The sequence below is a fragment of the Heterodontus francisci genome, chromosome 31 (genome assembly GCF_036365525.1).
Source record: "Heterodontus francisci isolate sHetFra1 chromosome 31, sHetFra1.hap1, whole genome shotgun sequence".
Taxonomy (NCBI): domain Eukaryota; kingdom Metazoa; phylum Chordata; class Chondrichthyes; order Heterodontiformes; family Heterodontidae; genus Heterodontus; species Heterodontus francisci.
The window spans coordinates 40,686,324-40,705,354 of NC_090401.1; the positions used below are offsets into that span (position 1 = coordinate 40,686,324).

The 19,031-nt window shown below is 40.0% G+C and overlaps 1 protein-coding gene across 2 annotated transcripts in view; it reads right to left on the bottom strand.

The window, feature by feature from the left end:
- Positions 1 to 1,129: 1,129 nt before the first annotated feature.
- yars1 (tyrosyl-tRNA synthetase 1) overlaps positions 1,130 to 19,031 on the bottom strand; it is a 34,496-nt gene continuing 16,594 nt past the window's right edge. For both annotated transcript variants that reach the window (XM_068011368.1, XM_068011367.1), the window contains exons 11-14: positions 17,342 to 17,433; positions 9,999 to 10,192; positions 4,341 to 4,482; positions 1,130 to 3,295 (exon numbers count right to left, since the gene is read on the bottom strand). In XM_068011368.1, coding sequence (XP_067867469.1) covers positions 3,185 to 3,295; positions 4,341 to 4,482; positions 9,999 to 10,192; positions 17,342 to 17,433 — 539 coding nt within the window. In that variant the 3' untranslated portion in view covers positions 1,130 to 3,184. The remainder of the gene's footprint in view (positions 3,296 to 4,340; positions 4,483 to 9,998; positions 10,193 to 17,341; positions 17,434 to 19,031) is intronic.

The window sequence follows — 19,031 nt, forward strand, 5'->3', positions numbered from 1 at the left end:
CAGGATCTAGTTCCACAGCTATTAGCTACATACATCCTACTCAAAGGGTTTTTTTCTTATGCTAGCCTGGGTAGTTGACGAGATCTGGAAGCTATTACAAAAAAAAAGCCTGACCCCCTGTCCTCACCCAGTATCCATTTTATGTGCACTCACACTTGTCTCTGGCCAGCAATCAGCAGCAAGAACTCTGCCTGAGTTTTCTGTCTCCCCTTCCAAACCTGAAGATACGGAGACCAATTCTAGCTGACATACCCTAGTACAACATACGTACGAACTAGGAGCAGGAGTAGTCTATTTGGCCCCTCGAGCCTGCTCCGCCATTCTAAAAAACATGGCTGATCAGTTTGTGGACACAACTCCACTTTCCTGCCTACCCTAGATACCCTTTGACTCCCTTGTTTGTCAAGATTCTGATGCACAGCAGAGACTAATTAACTCATCACTTCTCTGGCGACTGTACGACTAAGCAACACAACAGGCAATACTGAGTTATAACTGGAGCTTTGGGATTCTCTGTTTTTCTGAAAAGAACCAACCTGATAATTCCTGGAGTTAAACATACAATCCAACCTGCAATAAATACATTGTTCCTAAATAATTGCTTCAAAGACACGGAAAATGTTTCGCATCATACCCTTATTCCATTCTCTGGACAATTAGGAGAAAGTTTGGTTCCATCATAAACCAACAGTTAACAATGGTCTGGAAGTAACCAATCTGCCTTCCAAAGCTTAGAAATGCTGGAAATCTGAGCTTCTTGAAGTCCTCGTGTGGCCAGCTTTATGGGATTTTAGTGACAGAATCGAGTGCCAAAGTGCTTGATATACCAGTCCAGTTAATCTAACCCCAGAAAGGATGCTTTCTGGCAAAACTTACTCGAGGAACAATTTGCAGGACGATGAGGAAAGAACAGAGGACTGGAATTAATTGGATAGCCCTTTCAAGGAGCTAGTGCAGGTACAATGGGCCGAATGGCCTCCTTCTGTGTTGCATGATTCCAAGTTACAGCCAAAATAGTAATTGTTGGAGCTTGACAATAATCTTAATTAGTGATGAAATACTTTTAAAAAAAACACTTCAATAAAAATACATTAGCCTTTTTCAATTGAAAACACATCATTTACACCACTTCTGCAACTGAATTTTCTTAATGTTGGAAAACCAATTACAATTTCATAGTTTTTAAAAATGGAAACCACGTGGAACTGAACACTGTGCAATCATTAGTGAACATCCCCACTTCTGACCTTATGATGGAGAGATCATTGAAGATGTGGCGGAAGATGTTTGGGCCTAGGATACTGCCCTGAGGACCTCATGCAGCAGCGTCCTGGGGCTGGGATGACTGGTTTCCAACTACAACTATCTTCCTTTGTATATGATTCTAGCCAGTGGGGAGCTCCCCCACCGAATCCCAATGACTTCAATTTTATGAGGCCTCCTTGATGTCAGACCCCATCAAATGCTGCCTTGATGTCAAGGGCACGCTCACCTCATCTCTGCAAATGCAGCTCTTTTATCCATGTTTGGTCCCAGGCTGCAATGAGACCTGGAGCTGAGTGGTCCTGGTGGATCCCAATCTGAGCATCTATGAGCAGATTATTGGTGAATAAATGTCACTTGATAACAGTGTCAACAACTTTTCCATCATTCTGCTGATGATTAAGTATAGGCTGTTGGGATGGCAATTGAATGCTTTTTGTGGGCAGGACATATCTGGGCAATTTTCCACTTTGTCGGGTAGATGCCTGTGTTTAATTGGCTAGCGGTGCGACCAGAGCACAAGTCATCAGCACTGCACCCGTAGCCTTTGCTGCATCCAGTGTGCTCACCTGTTTCTTGGCAGAATTACTTATTATTTATTTGAATTTTCAAGAATTTACATTTATATATTTAGTTGATGGTGTCATTGAACATTCTGATTATAGTGTCTATGTCAGAGGGCATATACATTCCAATTTCTTGGCCAATTCTGGGAGCAATGTGGCTTAGAGGTGGATGCCATTTGGATTGTATTGGTCTCCAACCAATTCACTATTTTAAAAGCGCAATTTCAGTTAAACTTGTCAATATTATTTTAAATCACCTGTAGAATGCACAGTAATTGTAGTTGTTTAGAATGACTGATCATGTTCAGACCATCTAAATTACAACAAACATGATATAACTTACAACAATATAATCGGCTTTTAACATAAAGAGATGTCCCAAGCCATTCACAAAGTAAGGAGTAGGGGTAAACTTATACAAAGCAGCAACTACAAGGTGGTGGCGAGAGAAATCTCTGATCCAATGCCTCAATGAATGAAATTTACCACCTATGCACATGTTCGGGTGCTGGAGTTTCCTGTGCCAAAAAGTACAACCTAATCAGGATGCTGCAAATGTCTATGGACAGACAATAAAATCTAGTTTAAGATGGTTTAATTGCATGTTAAATTTGGAAAGAATATTTCATATGTAGCAGTAACAGATTAAAATCATCGAAGTACAATTCTGAGGTTGACTGCGTATAATTATTCATTATCTTTTTGAGTGAAACCAATTTGCAATTGTACACATTGATAAATAGACTGTCCACACTCTGCTTCAGTTGGGGTATACTATTAAGCCAGCAAAGAAACTGGAAAAATTGATAATGTTCTGGTTTATTCGGATGGGAATTTGGGGGAACTATTAAAGAATGTTAATTGTTTTTTTCCCTTGGCCTTTCACAAACAGAAGTACTATACTTCAACAAGGTTACCCGATAGTGCTGCAACACAAAATGCTGCTTTGTGATTACAGCGACTCTATAATATCCAGTCACTCAAGAGTCTGGTTATCACAATATTAAATTTCCCTACTACAGTGCAAGACAGATGTCAAGGTAAAATGCCCACAATTATCCCAGAAATCTTACTGGGATGCCACAACAGAAATAAATGTATCATAACACACACATAATTGGTATATTTAGCTCAGAATACTATTATTCATGAAGGTCTGATTTTTCCAAGAACCCGCACCCAGTTTCTTCATATTGCATTGTTTTATGCTATCGCTGGCAGAAGCTGACTTATCTTGTGTTTAACTCATTGACAGATTACAACGTAATGACATCCCAATTGTATAAAGCATGGAACTGAAGTTAGAAGAAAAACAAGCCTTGTATTTCCATGTAGAACTATATAGTCCTTGTTCACTAACTTATATTTCCTCCTTTCAGTGATTTACATGTAATGGCGCCAAGTTTGGTCATAAAATTCTTCTGCTGCCACTGGGCTGTACAGTCATCTGAGATCTTGAAATCAACCTGGAAATAAAATAAGTTTTAATCTCAGGAAATTATTTTTGTACATCATTTAATACAAGTATTGAAATGCGTGAATCACTAAGGCAGAGACTATTGCTTATTTTAAGGGAAAATTGGATAAATATTTAAAGCAGAGGAAGGAACTGGCTGAGGGAGAGAGAATGGGGCAGTGGGATTAGTTTTGGATCGCATTAACAGAACAAACAAATAACATGGGCTACACAGAGGTTTACAGCACAGAAGGAGACTATGGAGCAATGTCCCATTTCAATTTGCCTCTGTATGGGCTATATTTATTGTCAGTGGTAAATTCTGCATGTGAAGTAGACCAGTTCATTCTGCAGGTGATGTATCTGAACTGTAACCGTTCAAAGCTTTTTCTCCTTACAATGTTATGACAGTAGCCTAAAAATATCATGGAAGGAACTAATTAGTTATGATGCTGGAATGGTGTGTTAGAAAACTGTCCTGCCATTGTCCTTGCACCTTTAAAATATGGATACAGTTGGACCCCAACAGATCTGAAGATCCACTCTCCTAAGTAAAAGGAGTACGAACAGTTTTGATGCACAGAAATCCCCTTCACAATGGATGCACACCCTACCAACTAAAGATGCCCCGCCGAGGAAGTGAATAGGATCACTGATCTGTACCAAATCTGTAGCACTAGGAGTAAAAATGCAAAAAAATCACTGCCACCTGGAGCACAAAATAAGCCTTCCTAGCTAATGAAGTTATTCCTTGGTAACACCTTTCCAATCACCATAAACCCTCAAGCTGTTCACTGCACTCCTTTCTAGTCAAATACATGTACTTTGGTATTTGTGTTGTCAGTTTCAATTTTTGTTGAATTTCTTTACTCACACATTTGGTCTACATCTTGTAATGATAACCTCAAACGCATTTCTCAAATTCTCATAAATCCCAAAAGAAAGCTTATTACTCACAGCTGCAAAGAGATATCATGTGCAAACAATTTGCTGCAAGAGTATGCTTTTTTCTCTCTTCAATAAATCCTTCAATAGTTTCCTGTTTTAAATATTACCTGTAATTTTTCAAATACTTTCTTCTTTGGTTTCAGTTCATCATCTGCTGTACCATTTTCAAATCCTACTACAAACACACGCTCTCCTGCGGCAGAACCTTCTGGAGGATTTAATGGTTCCACTTGACGCTTTTCTTTTTCTCTGTAATTACAAGGAGCAAAAACTTGACTGAACATCAATGTTCATGTAAAGATCTGGGTTTGAACCATTTACTCTTAGAAAGATACAGCACTGAAACAGGCCCTTCGGCCCACCGAGTCTGTGCCAACCAACAACCACCCATTGATACTAATCCTACATTTAATCCCATATTCCCTACCAGATCCCCACCTTCCCTCAATTCTCCTACCACCTATCTACACTAGGGGCAATTTACAATGGCCAATTTACCTATCAACCTGCAAGTCTTTGCCTATGGGAGGAAACCGGAGTACCCAGCAGAAACCCACACAGTCACAGGGAGAACTTGCAAACTCCGCAGACAGTACCCAGAACTGAACCCGGGTCGCTGGAGCTGCGAAGCTGCGGTGCTAACCACTGCGCCACTGTGCCGTCCCACTGCTCATTCTCTCATATTTTTCACATTTACCATCATCCTAATTAGTTTTAAACATTATTTCACCACCTTATTGTCAAGGTTACAGTTTGTTGGAAAAGTGCCATTTTCATTCATTCCTATTGTGCAACTTTGTCACACATCTGCAACATTTCTAATTAGTTCACACTGATGGCAACAATTGTAATGAAATATTTTACAAAGTAAGAAAATGCAAGTTTCAACTAAACACCATAAAACTACAGAGTTCAATTAATGTACACTGTCCATTGTAGAGGCACAGATGAAAACAATAAAGCTACAGATATTGCGCTATAAGCATACCCTTGCTCTCTCCTGCAGATGCTGGTTCATGTTTAGTCTACTGGCACAGCTCTGGTATCTCATCCAAATGAATATTCTTTAGCTAAGAACCTGAATAACATCAGCAGGTTGTTTGATAATGGAGATTATCACAGCTGAGTCCTATTTTAACATTCGACAATGACAGCCATTTCTCAGTTGGTATAATGGACAGCATTCGGGAGTGCAGCCCTGACTAATCTATTCCCTCTACACTGCCAAGGACACAGACCAATTTTAGTGCCACAATAAATAGTAATTGTTCTTGCAGTTAATTTAATATTTAGGGGTAGATTTTCTTCTGCTGTGGGGAATGCTCAATTTTCAGGTGTAAATTAGAAGAAAAAAGGGTGGAGACCCATGATGTCAGGGCTTCACTGCCTTTACAGTTCCCAGGGATTTCTTGGGTGTCCCCTGAGAGGTGAAGGGAGTGGAGTACTTGCACCTGCAGCAGGTGCAAGTATGTAAAATATACTGTAATGAGGCAGGTCTAATTGCAGCTTTCAACTCATTTTTCTTCTTGGGATGGTGGTTGGGCACTCATTTGGAGGGGATCGAGAAGAAGCATTTACTAAGGGTCAGATCTGCTTTTAGAGTCAGAGTTATACAGCACAGAAACAGGCCCTTCAGCCCATCGTGTCCGTGCTAGCCAACAAGCACCTAATCATTTTAGTCCCATTTTCCAGCACTTGGCCTGTCGCCTTGTATGCAATGGCGTTTCAAGTGCTCATCTAAATACTTCTTAAATGTTGTGAGGGTTCCTGCCTCTACCACCTCTTCAGGCAGTGTATTCCAGATTCCAACCACCTCTGGGTGAAAATTTTTTTCCTCAAATCCCCTCTAAACCTCCTGTCCCTTACCTTAAATCTATCTTCTTTGGCCTCCTTATCTCGAGAGACAATGGATACGCGCCTGGAGGTGGTCAGTGGTTTGTGAAGCAGCGCCTGGAGTGGCTATAAAGGCCAATTCTAAAGTGACAAGCGTTTCCACAGGTGCTGCAGAGAAATTGGTTTGTTGGGGCTGTTGCACAGTTGGCTCTCCCCTTTCGCCTCTGTCTTTTTTCCTGCCAACTACTAAGTCTCTTCGACTCGCCACATTTTAGCCCCGTCTTTATGGCTGCCCGCCAGTTCTGGCGAACGCTGGCAACTGACTCCCACGACTTGTGATCAATGTCACAGGATTTCATGTCGCGTTTGCAGACGTCTTTAAAGCGGAGACATGGACGGCCGGTGGGTCTGATACCAGTGGCGAGCTCGCTGTACAATGTGTCTTTGGGGATCCTGCCATCTATGCCCCCTGGTTATTAACACCTCCGCAAAGGGAAAAAGTCTCTTTCTATCTAACCTATCAATGCCCCTCATAATTCTGCATACCTCAATCTTGTCCCCCCTTCTGTTCCAAGGAAAACAACCCTAGCCTTTTCAGTCTCTCTTCATAGCTGAAATGCTCCAGCCCAGGCAACATCCTGGTGAATCTCCTCTGCACCCTCTCCAGTGCAATCACATCCTTCCTATAGTGTGGTGCGCAGATCTGTACACAGTACTCCAGCCGTGGCCTAACTAGCGTTTTATGCAGTTCCATCATAACCTCGCTGCTCTTATATTCTATGCCTCGGCTAATAAAGGCAAGTATCCCATATGCCTTCCTAACCACCTTATCTACCTGTGCTGCTGCCTTCAGTGATCTGTGGACAAGTTCACCAAGGTCCCTCTGACCTTCTGTACTTCCTAGGGTCCTACATCCACTGTATATTCCCTTGCCTTCTAAGTCCTCCCAAAACGCATCACCTCACACCTCAGGATTAAATTCCATTTGCCACAGCTTCGCCCATCTTACCAGCCCATCTATATCGTCCTGTAATCTAAGGCTTTCCTTCTCACTATTTACACCACCACCAATTTTCGTGTCATCTGCGAACTTACTTATCATACCTCCTATATTCACGTCTAAATCATTAATGTACACTTTTGAGATATGTCAGACCAATTTCAATGACCTGAACCCACAAGTACAAACAGACACAGGTCAGGTAGGATGCACTTTGGGAGCAGTCCTTCCGATCGGTGCTCAGGCTGGGGCAGGTTCAGAGGGTAAATGCACCGAGGCATACACACTAAAAAGCTTCTGGGTTTTTTGATTTCTACCTGTAACAGCAGTAGGGGCCACTACAATTAGCTTCAGCTTCCCTGAGCTGTGAGGAGAAAAACATCAGCTGCGTTTCTTGCTCATGTGGCTACCCAGCAAATTCTGCTGAAAGTGGATATGCAAACACCAGGACCATGAAGAGCCAGGCTGGGATCAGATGCTGCCAAGTTGCTGTTCAGAATCATAAATGAAGAATGGTTATTTGGTGAGGTACAGCAGAGCTGCCATTTATGCATTTGTATCCCTAAGGCAAGATTTAATACTGTTCCTTTCACTTCACAGGAAAAAGTGAGATCCAGCAAAGAGAAAGAATGCCTGAACTGAGTTCCAGCTAGAAGCCCTAAAGATGACAGAGCTAGCTGGTCAGGCACTTTTAACAACTCCAGGATATATAACATAGGAAAGTACAGAACCGGTAAAGGTCACTATAGTCCATCTGGCTGGTCCTAGTGTAAACATACCTGAGATTTGTTTTTTTTTTTGCACTTCTATCCGTTGGGGCATTTTTCTACTTTTATATTTGAAGATGCTGCCTAAATAGATGATGCCAAATGCAGGCTATAGGAAACATGTCAGTGTTCCCAGTCAGAAACTGATTAAATTTACTGGTCTATATATTACATCAAAGCTGCAATGCTATGAAATATGCATCAGCTTCAAAGTACAAAGTATTCCAAAATCAATTTCCAGTTGAAACATCTTGGCTCAAATGCAATTTGTTCAAGACAGAACTGGAACTTCCAAAATGACAAAGGTTGCAGAATGTTTTGATAAATATAATGACCTTAAAAATGCTAACGCAGTCACAAGGTTCCAGAAGTAAATGCACAAATAAAAAAAAGTGAACATAAATAAATTAGCCAAAGAAGATTTGGATTTGTACCCCTAGTGTGTGTGTTAGTACTGTTCCCTTCATCTCAGAGGAAAAAGTGAGGCCCAGCATCGGGAAAAGCACTAAGCAAATGCTTATTTCAGGAATTTTATATTCAAATGAGGTCATTCACAGTCAGTAAGGAGACTAAAGCTCCATTCCTTAACTTCAAGTTATCAATAGTTATGACAAATAGTAACCTGAAAGTGAGGAAAACATTTTAAGTCCTTTTGTGCTTTGCTTCCATCAAGATGAAGTTGGCAAATACCTAGCAGGTAAATAAATCCTACAATGAAAAACTATACTATCTGAATGCCTATTCTATTACTCTTCATCACCAAGTGATGAATTTGGTACAATAGATTGATCTTCAAGCAGGTTCTGTCTTTGACAAAGGTAACGGAAGGCCTGATATCTTTATACATGGGAGCTGGAGATCTCAGTGACTCAACAGCCTAGAGAGCAATTTAGAAAGCTGGAAGGAGAAGGAAATCCAGCAGTGTCAGAGATAACCCTATGGAAAATAGAATTCTATCTAACACTTCACATTAAAAAAAAGGTCAAACATCTATAGAAGAACTTCGAAGAAGCTGAGGTATTGCATGCAGAACAGTCAAAAGCAAAAATAGTGACAATGTTAGCAAATGCTCACATTAAGCTAAAAAATAAAGTACTCCCTGCCCAAGCTTAAAGCTTACTGTACTGAATATGGCAATAAAGCAGAGATACTGGTTATACACCATCTGCAATAATAAAGTTGTGTTAGCATTATACTGTCACAATACTATTTAATTTCAAAGATTGATAGGCAAAAGAATAACGAAACATGCCTATCTCAGCTCAAAGTAATACAAGCCAAAATGCTTTACTGTATTACGAGATGCATAATATGAACAAATTAATGTATTAACATTCCACTTATGGAACTGATATCATCACTGGATCTGTTCAATTTCATTATTTATCTGAACAAAGATGTGGACAAATTGGTACATCTCTTTTGGAATTAATTTATAGTGCCTTCATTTTGATTAAGACAACCAGTAATGCTCCAGATCTGAAAATTATTGTCTAATAAGAAAGTGATCATAAATAAAAAGGGAACATAAGATATATGAAAAGATTGCATAGATAAAATGGAGTTATTTTTATACAGGATCACGCCCATAAGTGGATTATCTGAATTTGTTTATAATAGTGTTCTGAACATCTAATTTACACAGTGGCACAGTGGTTAGCACCGCAGCCTCACAGCTCCAGCGACCTGGGTTCAATTCTGGGTACTGCCTGTGTGGAGTTTGCAAGTTCTCCCTGTGTCTGCGTGGGTTTTCGCCGGGTGCTCCGGTTTCCTCCCACAGCCAAAGACTTGCAGGTTGATAGGTAAATTGGCCATTATAAATTGCCCCTCGTATAGGTAGGTGGTAGGGGAATATAGGGACAGGTGGGGATGTGGTAGGAATATGGGATTAGTGTGGGATTAGTATAAATGGGTGGTTGATGGTCAGCACAGACTCGGTGGGCTGAAGGGCCTGTTTCAGTGCTGTATCTTAAAATATATTTAAAAAAATATTAAAAAACACAACTGGAGAAATATAAAATGTTGGCCCAACATTAACATTTCTGATGCTAGTTGCCTTTAACTTTTTATTTAAAAGTTGGTCCTTTATCAAAAATTTATAGTGCAGTGATCAAACCATGTTTTAATAGACTCCAGGACTCTTAATTACTATTCTATCTACTCACATGGATGCACAAAGCAACATGGCTTGAGATTCGATTCCTCGCATCTTTTGTGGCTTCATATTACATAACACTATGACATCACGATTCTGGAGCTCCTCAACAGAAACGTACTGCACTAACCCACTGACAACTGTCCGTGGCTGTGCTTCCCCAACATCCACCTTTTCCACATAGAGACCATCTGCATCAGGGTGCTGCGGTAAACAAAAAGAAAATAAATCCATTTCATAACAATCAGACTCACTTTTTTTCCCCACTATATATTTGAGGTACATTAGGAAATAGTGATCACAAGCCTGAAGATTGCTGGAGGAAGATAAAACAGTGTCAGGTAGAAAGTGCCTGGGATAGACTCTGTTAAAAGTAGGAAGGTGTGTGAACAGCCTTAATTTTAACCCACTTAGGATATAAACAGGAGAAAGAGTTTATAGGGTGGTGGATTTCAAGTGTACAAGCAACAAGAGAGGAATGTTCAGAAAAGCATTGACCAGTATTGATAACCTAAAGAAAAAGATTGCAATAGGAGGTTGGAAACTAAATGTGAGTGATAGATTGCCTATCAGAATACAAACATTTTCTTGTATCTACCTATTTCTATGAGAGATGGTAGAAAAGTCTTTCCAGATCGTGAGCAGCAGGCCTAGTTTTGGATGGGTTTTGGCTTTAGATAGAATTAATAGTTGTTGAAAGGATAACATGTTAGCTTACGAGGAAACCAAGTTTCTCAGTTGCATCTTTAGGGAAAAGTTGAGGGAGTTTCATTTGAGGACAGAGGTGATAGTGAGACAGATAAAGTAAAGTTGGAGCCAAAGACAAGAAAGTGTAGCTATCATTTAGACTCCTGAGAGTGACAAAGAAACTGCCTTTGAGAAATTAAAAGATATGGGATTTTATTGCCACACTGAAGGGCATGGAGATCAAGTTGTAGTGTTACAGTTACATTACTGAGAGGGTTGAAAATTATGGTCCCTGAGGCACGCATGAAAAAATGATGGATGTAGAACTACATCAGCAGCAAAAGAATGATGGCTGGTTAAGTAAAGGTCATTTGCACAAAGGAAGAACAGTTTAGGAGAGAGGTCTGAGCTCTAGGAAGCTTTTGAGTTAACAGAAAATCCACCTGATGATTACTCTCTGACTATTGCACAGAGAAAGTAATTTGAGAGGAAGCTAAATAGCCACAAACATAGTTTTAGTGGGAGGCCATACAATGGCAGCATGTTTGGAATTTCAAAGTGCCAGACTGTATTCACTACTTGAAGGTGCCTATGCAGTGACAGGCACTAGAGGCAAAAAGATCGATGCAGCAGCCATGCTGAGAACCATACTGGCAATCATGGTTTAGTCAAAATTTTTGTTGTGATGGACAACTTTAAAATTAACAGTAGCTGCCATAACTTTAGAAAATACCAGTATAAGAGCAATAAGGAATTAGAAGGATTCTTAGGGATAAAAGTAATTATTAAAAAAAAATCTCCTAGAAAGAGGAAAGGTCCACTAGAAGTATAGGAGACTGAACAGACAGCATCGATCAAGAGTAAATTCAGGGGTACATATGTTTTGAATATAATGAGAAGGAATACTACCACAGCAACAGGTCTTTTGGAAACCACATCTAGAGGGAATAAAATTTGATTCTGATCATAATCGTACAATAGAATGGTGCAATGGAGATTCTTCACATTGAAATTCAGTTGGAAGAGAAAAAAAATGAGCTCTTTAGAACAGATGCAAGGGCGCCATGTGGACAGAGAAGAACTAGAATTGAATAGTACCAGAATTTGAGAGAGCGCTTTAGCAATGACAGCTGGAGGGGGAAGACAACAACTGGCACCAATTTTCAATAAATTTAAATTTAGGAGCTCTAATATTGCATTTACAGAAGATAAGAGCACACAGAAAGCTGGCTCACAATGCCAGGTGCGATTGTCAGGTTTTTTAAAACAAGAAACAGAAAGACAGGCAAGACTGACCAAGATGTAGTACCAGATCAGATCCTACTCAATTTCAGAACAGTGGGAACAAATAAACTCAGCTGTACTAGACTCCTGTGTCCAGACCATTGGTTTCGAGCATCGTCATCACCAGGACTGGTTCAACGCAAATGATGCTGAAATATGGGATACCCTTGAACAAAAATGAGCAGCCTTCATTGCCTGGCAGAATTGCCAAGGTTGCAAATCAAGGAGGCAGCATTCCAACAGCTCAAGGTTGACACCAAAGACAAATCCAGAAGATAAAGGACAAGAGGTGGGAAGAGAAAACTCAAGAGATCCAACAATATGTTGACCATCATGACATGCAAAGCTTTTCTGAAACCACCACGGCCATCTATAGACTAAGGTCAAATTGCAAAAATCCCCTTCACTCACAGGATGATGTCTCTCTCTTAAGAATGATAATGCCATCCTTCAACGCTGTAAAGAACATTTTCAACAACTCCTCAACCATGAATCCACAGTTGATTCTCTCCAGGTTATCCCTCAGCACCCTGTAGTAGAATCCATGGCTGAACCACCATCGATGGCAGAGGTACAACAAGCAATCAAATGAATGGAAAACAAAGCCTGCAGGCTCGATGGTATTCCAGCAGAGCTCTTCAAAGCTGGTGGCCTTTTGCTCACATCAAGACTCCATTTACTCATCCCATAGATTTGGGAGGAAAAAGAACTCCGCCCTAACTTCAGGAATGCGACAATTGCAACTATCTTCAAGAAGGGAGTTAAATCATGCAGTGGAAACTATTGAGGTATTTCCCTTTTATCCATCGCAGGGAAAATCCTGACATGCATTCTCCTGAATCACGTACTTCCTGTGGCTGAGGAAATCCTCCCAGAGTGATCCTCCCTAAAGTGTGGCTTAGGCCTTCTACAGCAACCTCCGACATGGTCTTTGCTGCCAGACAAATGGTCAGCATTCCAGGGGAGGATAAAAAAAATGCTTTAAAGAGACTCTGAAGCTCTCTTTGAAGCGCGGCAGCATTGACATTAATGACTTGCAGGAGCTTGCTACCAATCGTTCAAAATGGTGACAACTTGTCCATCAAGCTGCATCATGCTTCCAGTCCAAACGCCTTAATGATGAGGCAGAGCAGTGGCAAAGAAGAAAAGGAAGCAAATCCTGCACTCTGGATCCCACTACCTTGTGGGAATGCCTTGCCCCACATGCCCAAAGATCTGCAGGTCAAGAATCGGCCAGTTCAGTCACCTGAAGATCCATGGCAGAAACTCACCACCCCAAGCAGGTGTCATCCTTGAATCGAGGGACAGCCGACAAGAACAATGGAGACTAGAATATCAGTTATTGCAGCATAGAGTGAAAGCAGCAACTGGAAAATGTAGCAGAATTCTCAAAGACATTTCAATCTGGCTGACATGGTGTCAAATAAGATCGGATTGGTTTGCAGTGTGCAATTTGTCTCTGGGCATTTAGACAGAAATCAGAAAAGCTCAGTAGTGAAGAGGCAAAGTGTAAGAGTTAGGATTAGAAAGGAGGAAAAGATCTAGGAAGATAGCTGATTTACTGGGATGATCAGCAAAGTGAATTGACAGGTTGTTCAAAATACTTCAAGACCTGGCTTGTTGGCCTGATCAAAGAGATCAGAGCCATTGCTGGTGGTAAATAATGAAACCACCATGAATAATGAATACAGCTGAGAGGAAGTTAAAATTGATAATTTGATTTTGCTTCACAAAAAATTAAAAGCTGGGTTCTAAAGGATAAGAAAGTGATACCCACTGCATTGATTTAGGGAGATGAGAGATTTTTTTTAGTCACTGGAGATCGGAGTCATTAGGTTATATGTGTAGCACTCCAAGAATAAAAATCACATTGAATAAGGATTTCAATGAAGAACGTAAAGATAATTTTCAGTGTTCACTTAATTAGCTGGCTGGTGATGCTTTTAACTAGTACTCCCACATAACTAGATGGCTGCTGGGGTTGAATCCCAAGACGATAATAAAAGCAAAATACAGTGGATGCTGGAAATCTGAAATAAAAACAAAGTGCTGGAAAAACTCAGCAGGTCTGGCAGCATCTGTGGAGAGAGAAGCAGAGTTAATGTTTCAGGTCAGTGATTTTTCATCAGAAGTTCTGATGAAAGGTTACTGACCTGAAACGTTAACTCTGTTTCTCTCTCCACAGATGCTGCCAGACCTGCTGAGTTTTTCCAGCACTTACAGTTTTTGAATCCCAGGACTGTCACTCCTCTTCCTTCATTTGAAAAACTAAAGAAATATCGTATAAAATCATAGAGCGATACATCACGGAAGAGGCAATTTGGCCATTGTGTCTGTGAGGTTCTTCGATAGATCTAAAACCTACTTTATTTAAAAGGGACAGCATCTGGTGGGGGTGAAGGTTATCAGGAGGAAATGGACATACAATCAAACAGACATCGACACAATATAAAGTTTCAAGAAACGAAGAGCCATACAGCAACACTGAAAAAAGTTGCCCTCTCTCAATTGGATGAAACAGCACTCTTTAATGAGAGATGCTGTATGGTTCTAAACAGACACTGTGTGAAGTTTTCTTTACCTTTACCCCCACCCTATGAATGGAATGTTCTGCTCTGGTAAGATATTCCATTTAGTGGCCCAAACAAAAAGTGACAAAACTCAAGACAACCAGCCTGTAGATTTTACAGAAAGTTAACCCCCAAACAATCCGTTTATGAAACAAGTGTTAGGAGGATCTGTTTAATGCAAACCAACAATATTTAATGAAGTCAAAAATAAAACTAAGAAAAGATATGACTAAATGTGTGGTATAAATGAAATATTGCTGGCAGTAGAATGCAAAATTATTCCTGACTTGGGAGAAAAGACTGATTTTCATTTTACAACTGGCTTGACAAGAAACAAGGTTTTCTTCAGAATCAAGACACTTTGGTTTGTACTAAGATAGGGCAGACCTAAAGATTTTAGCTTAAAAATCATTTTTACGCCACACTTGCTGCTGCCAGTTGCAGTACCATTTTTGCCACAAGAGTGCACAGTGCAAATACTATTAAAATAGGTTTGCAGAAAATAAATATGATGGAACTGAATAGGTTGTTCCACAAAATGGAGCTAAATTGAAGGGACTTGGCATAATGGAATTATATGTCTGGATTCAATATTTTATAGAAATTTAACTCTGTAAAGTTACTATTGTTGCAATTAACTTAAAGAAAACCTGGGTTTAGTTTGCCAAGTAACAATTTATTGTTTACACTGCTGTACTGTAAAACACTTCTTTTTAAGTGAACCACACAAAGACTATAACATTTGTGATGTGATAACTTTGAGAGACACTCAACTAGCACCATCATGCTTATAGAAGTACCCTGGTAAGTGTACAATAAACAAGGTTTATCTTGCTATTCACTTTAGGATTAATACATGATTCTAACAAAAGCCACTTCTTGATTATCTACCATTAGTAATTATCCATCTAGCGGAGCTTATCTATTTCAGTAAATCCTTCTTAATGTGATATAGGAAATAGGAGATAGGAGCAGGGGTAGGTCATTCATAAGCCCTTTGTAATTGCAGACTCCAGTAATAGTATAACAAAATTAAATCAAAGCAGCCATTGTGTTAACCAGAGTTCCTTCGGTTGTTTGAAGTACAGGATCAATTTTAATGCTACAGAACATAACATTTTTCCACTTAAGACCCAACATTATCAACCAGCATTTGCAGGTAAGCTACACCAAGACCTAATGAAGAAAAGAGCTCCCATACTCTACTCCAACATGGTGCATTAATTACAATCTCAATGGTTGATTTTGATTTGTTTGTCTAACAGTCAAATTAAGTTCCAAATTATGAGTAGATCGGTGGATCCCTCAATTTGAAGAAATTGGGTTGAAAACGCCCAAACAAATTCCAATTGAACCCATGTCTCAGAAGCCAAACTCATCTCATCGCCCAGTTACAAATTAAAATATATTTTAATTTATTTAAATATTACTAATTAGGAAATGGCTATGAATGTCTTTCATTTTACCTGTTTTACTAAACGATAATTCTGTTCTCATCTGCAATACATTGCAATTTCCTGCTGTAAAAACCCTTCACATCGAAGCGATAATATAACAGAAAAAGAAATGATGACTGAATTTTGTTATGAATGCTGGACTTTGTAACATGCTTATGTTTTGAAAAACTGTGATTTTTAAAAGTTTAAGATGGAGTCGGAGAAGTCAGGTGACCTCATCAACTCTGCTTAAAGACAAGACAGAAACCTTGGTTACCAGGACAACATAGATCCCAGATCAAAGACTCTTTATGAAAAGCAGAGACTGCAAGGGTATAACACCTGAAGAACAATGGGTTTCACCCTCCCAGACAATATGCATGGCAGCTGTTAACACCTGGAAACAATGGAAAGCCCTGGTGGCTCTGCTGTAGCCAGACTTGTGGACTTCGTATATTGAAAAAGGACAATGGGCTATTGACTTTTGATTCCAGATAAATTCAACAGATTTTCTGAAGGCAGACATGCTCTAGGGAAGACCAGCAGTGGCAGCCTCAAAGGAGAGAGGGAACACCTGCTCTCAAAAGATATACAGTGAAAGACTCAAAGACTTGAACCTGTTTTGAAAGTTGAAGTTTGCAGAGAAGGAAAAGATCAGCAGGGATCACCTTATTCACAACATCCATATTGAAAGTGCTGGGAGAAATGAACAAAGAGGACATTGACTAAGATCTGGGAGATCCAATCTATTGCAACTGGGAAGAGTTTGGGACTTTTAACTTCAAAGATTTCGCCATCAAGGAGGACTATGTAACGTATTGTGCGGTGTGGGGTTTTCAAGTGTTTTAATAAGTGAAGAAAATACTTTTCTCTGTAATTTGGACTATTAGTTACTTACAAAGTGCTATTTAATTAATAGGGATTTCTTTTAATTTAGTTGTTGTAATAGAAGTCTTAAACATGAAATCTTATCACGTAATTCTTTAAGTTGAACATTAACGGTCTCACTGAAGGCGTAACAATCTTAAAAACTGATGTTGAAGGGTTGCATCGTGCCTGCTCAGGGTGAGACATAATAGTCCTTGAGAATTAATATTTTCATTTTTGGCCACTGCAAATATCCAAAAATCCCACATCAGTCATAACAAGGACCAAGTACAATGCCTACCCCATATATATTGGTTTACTCCCACATCCAATCACAAAACTGCTCTAATGTGCTACCTTTATTTAATTGAAATTATGGTCTCTGGGAATAAGTAGCAAACAATAACTAAGTACCGTGCCACAAACCTACTGGAAAAGGGTAGAAACTACTGGAGAGAAAGCACATTTTACTCAGCCACAAAGGATTCACACTTATGCTTGTAACCTACCCTCTCCACACTTATAATTCTTCCAACTCTAATGTCAAGCCTTGAAGGTACAATTTCATCGTTCTCTGCAGCTGGTCCCTTGGAAACTCTCTCTGCAAATTGAATCGGAAAATGATAAATGATTTTGCAATGGTACACTAGGAATTTAAGCTTGATTCTTTGAAAGAATAATTTCACTGACAATAATGTTTTGCAAATCTATACAATGAATCAGCAAAAGCAGCTTAAGAGAATAATTAATTGACAGGGAAGATATGTATTCTACAGCTTTAACTTACAGAAATGCTCTAATAATTCCATTATATTCCTGGCATTAGATTAACTGAAAAGAGACATATTAGTATGAGACATAATGGGTGCGGAATTGGTCTTCAGCGAAAGCACTATGATCGGCAGCCTATTTACACTACCAAATTATCTTTTCCATTGATTTTACTCCCAAGATTTTTAATTTCTCTTATGCTGCCTATTGGTCAATTTCACTCCTGCAATTTTACCATCTCCTGTTTTCTGCATAAGCACTTTTACATGTCATTCTATTATTTGTGTGTGTGTGTGAGTTTAGCCCTACTCCTTTGATCTGTTCCTTTTTCAATGCTGATCTTCTGGAATATCCTCCACTTTTGATGAAGGATCCACACCCGAATATTAACTCCTCTGTTCTCGCCACAAATCGCATCTGATCTGTTCAGCATTTCCAGTACTTTGTTCTTATTTTAAGATAGGGTTGCAGATGGGTTCTGTACAGCGGTAGCAACTACAAAAGTAAGGATTTGGGAGAGTATCTGTACAAGATATTGTATAGGTCTCAGGTGGAGTATGATGTGCTGTTTTGGGTAACCTATTACGAAAAGGATTTTGGAGCCATGGAAATGATGCATGATAGATTTAGTAGGAGGATACCAGAATAAGAGGAGATAGTAAGAAAAGACTTGAAACTAGAATTGCATTGACTGCATTAGAAAAGGTAAGAGAATAGAAGTGTTCAAAATTATGAAAGAATTCAAGCAAGGCAATAGTACTGAAGACCTGTGCTCCAGAACTTGCCACTCCCCTAGCCAAGGTGTTCCAGTACAGCTACAACACTGGCATCTACACTGCAATGTGGAAAATTGCCCAGGTATGACCTGTACACAGAAAGCAGGACAAGTCCAACCCGGCCAATTACTGCCCCATCAGCCTACTCTCAATGGAAGGTGTCATCAACAGAGCCATCAAGTGGCACTTGCTTAGCAATAACCTGCTCAGTGACGCTCAGTTTGGGTTCCACCAGGGCCACTCAGCTTCTGACCTCATTACAGCCTTGGTTCAAACATGGACAAAAGAGCTGAACTCAACAGGTGAGGTGACAGTGACTGGCCTTGACATCAAGGCAGCATTTGACCGAGTATGGCATCAAGGAGCCCGAGAAAAACTGAAGTCAATGGGAATCAGGGGGAAAACCCTCTGCTGGCTGGACTCATACCTAGCATAAAGGAAGATGGTTGTGGTTGTTGGAGGTCAATCATCTGAGCTCCAGGACATCACTGCAGGAGTTCCTCAGGGTAGTGTCCTGGGCCCAACCATCTTCAGCTGCTTTATCAATGACCTTCCTTCAATCATAAGGTCAGAAGTGGGGATGTTCGCTGATGATTGCACAATGTTCAGCACCATTCGTGACTCCTCAGATACTGAAGCAGCCCGTGTAGAA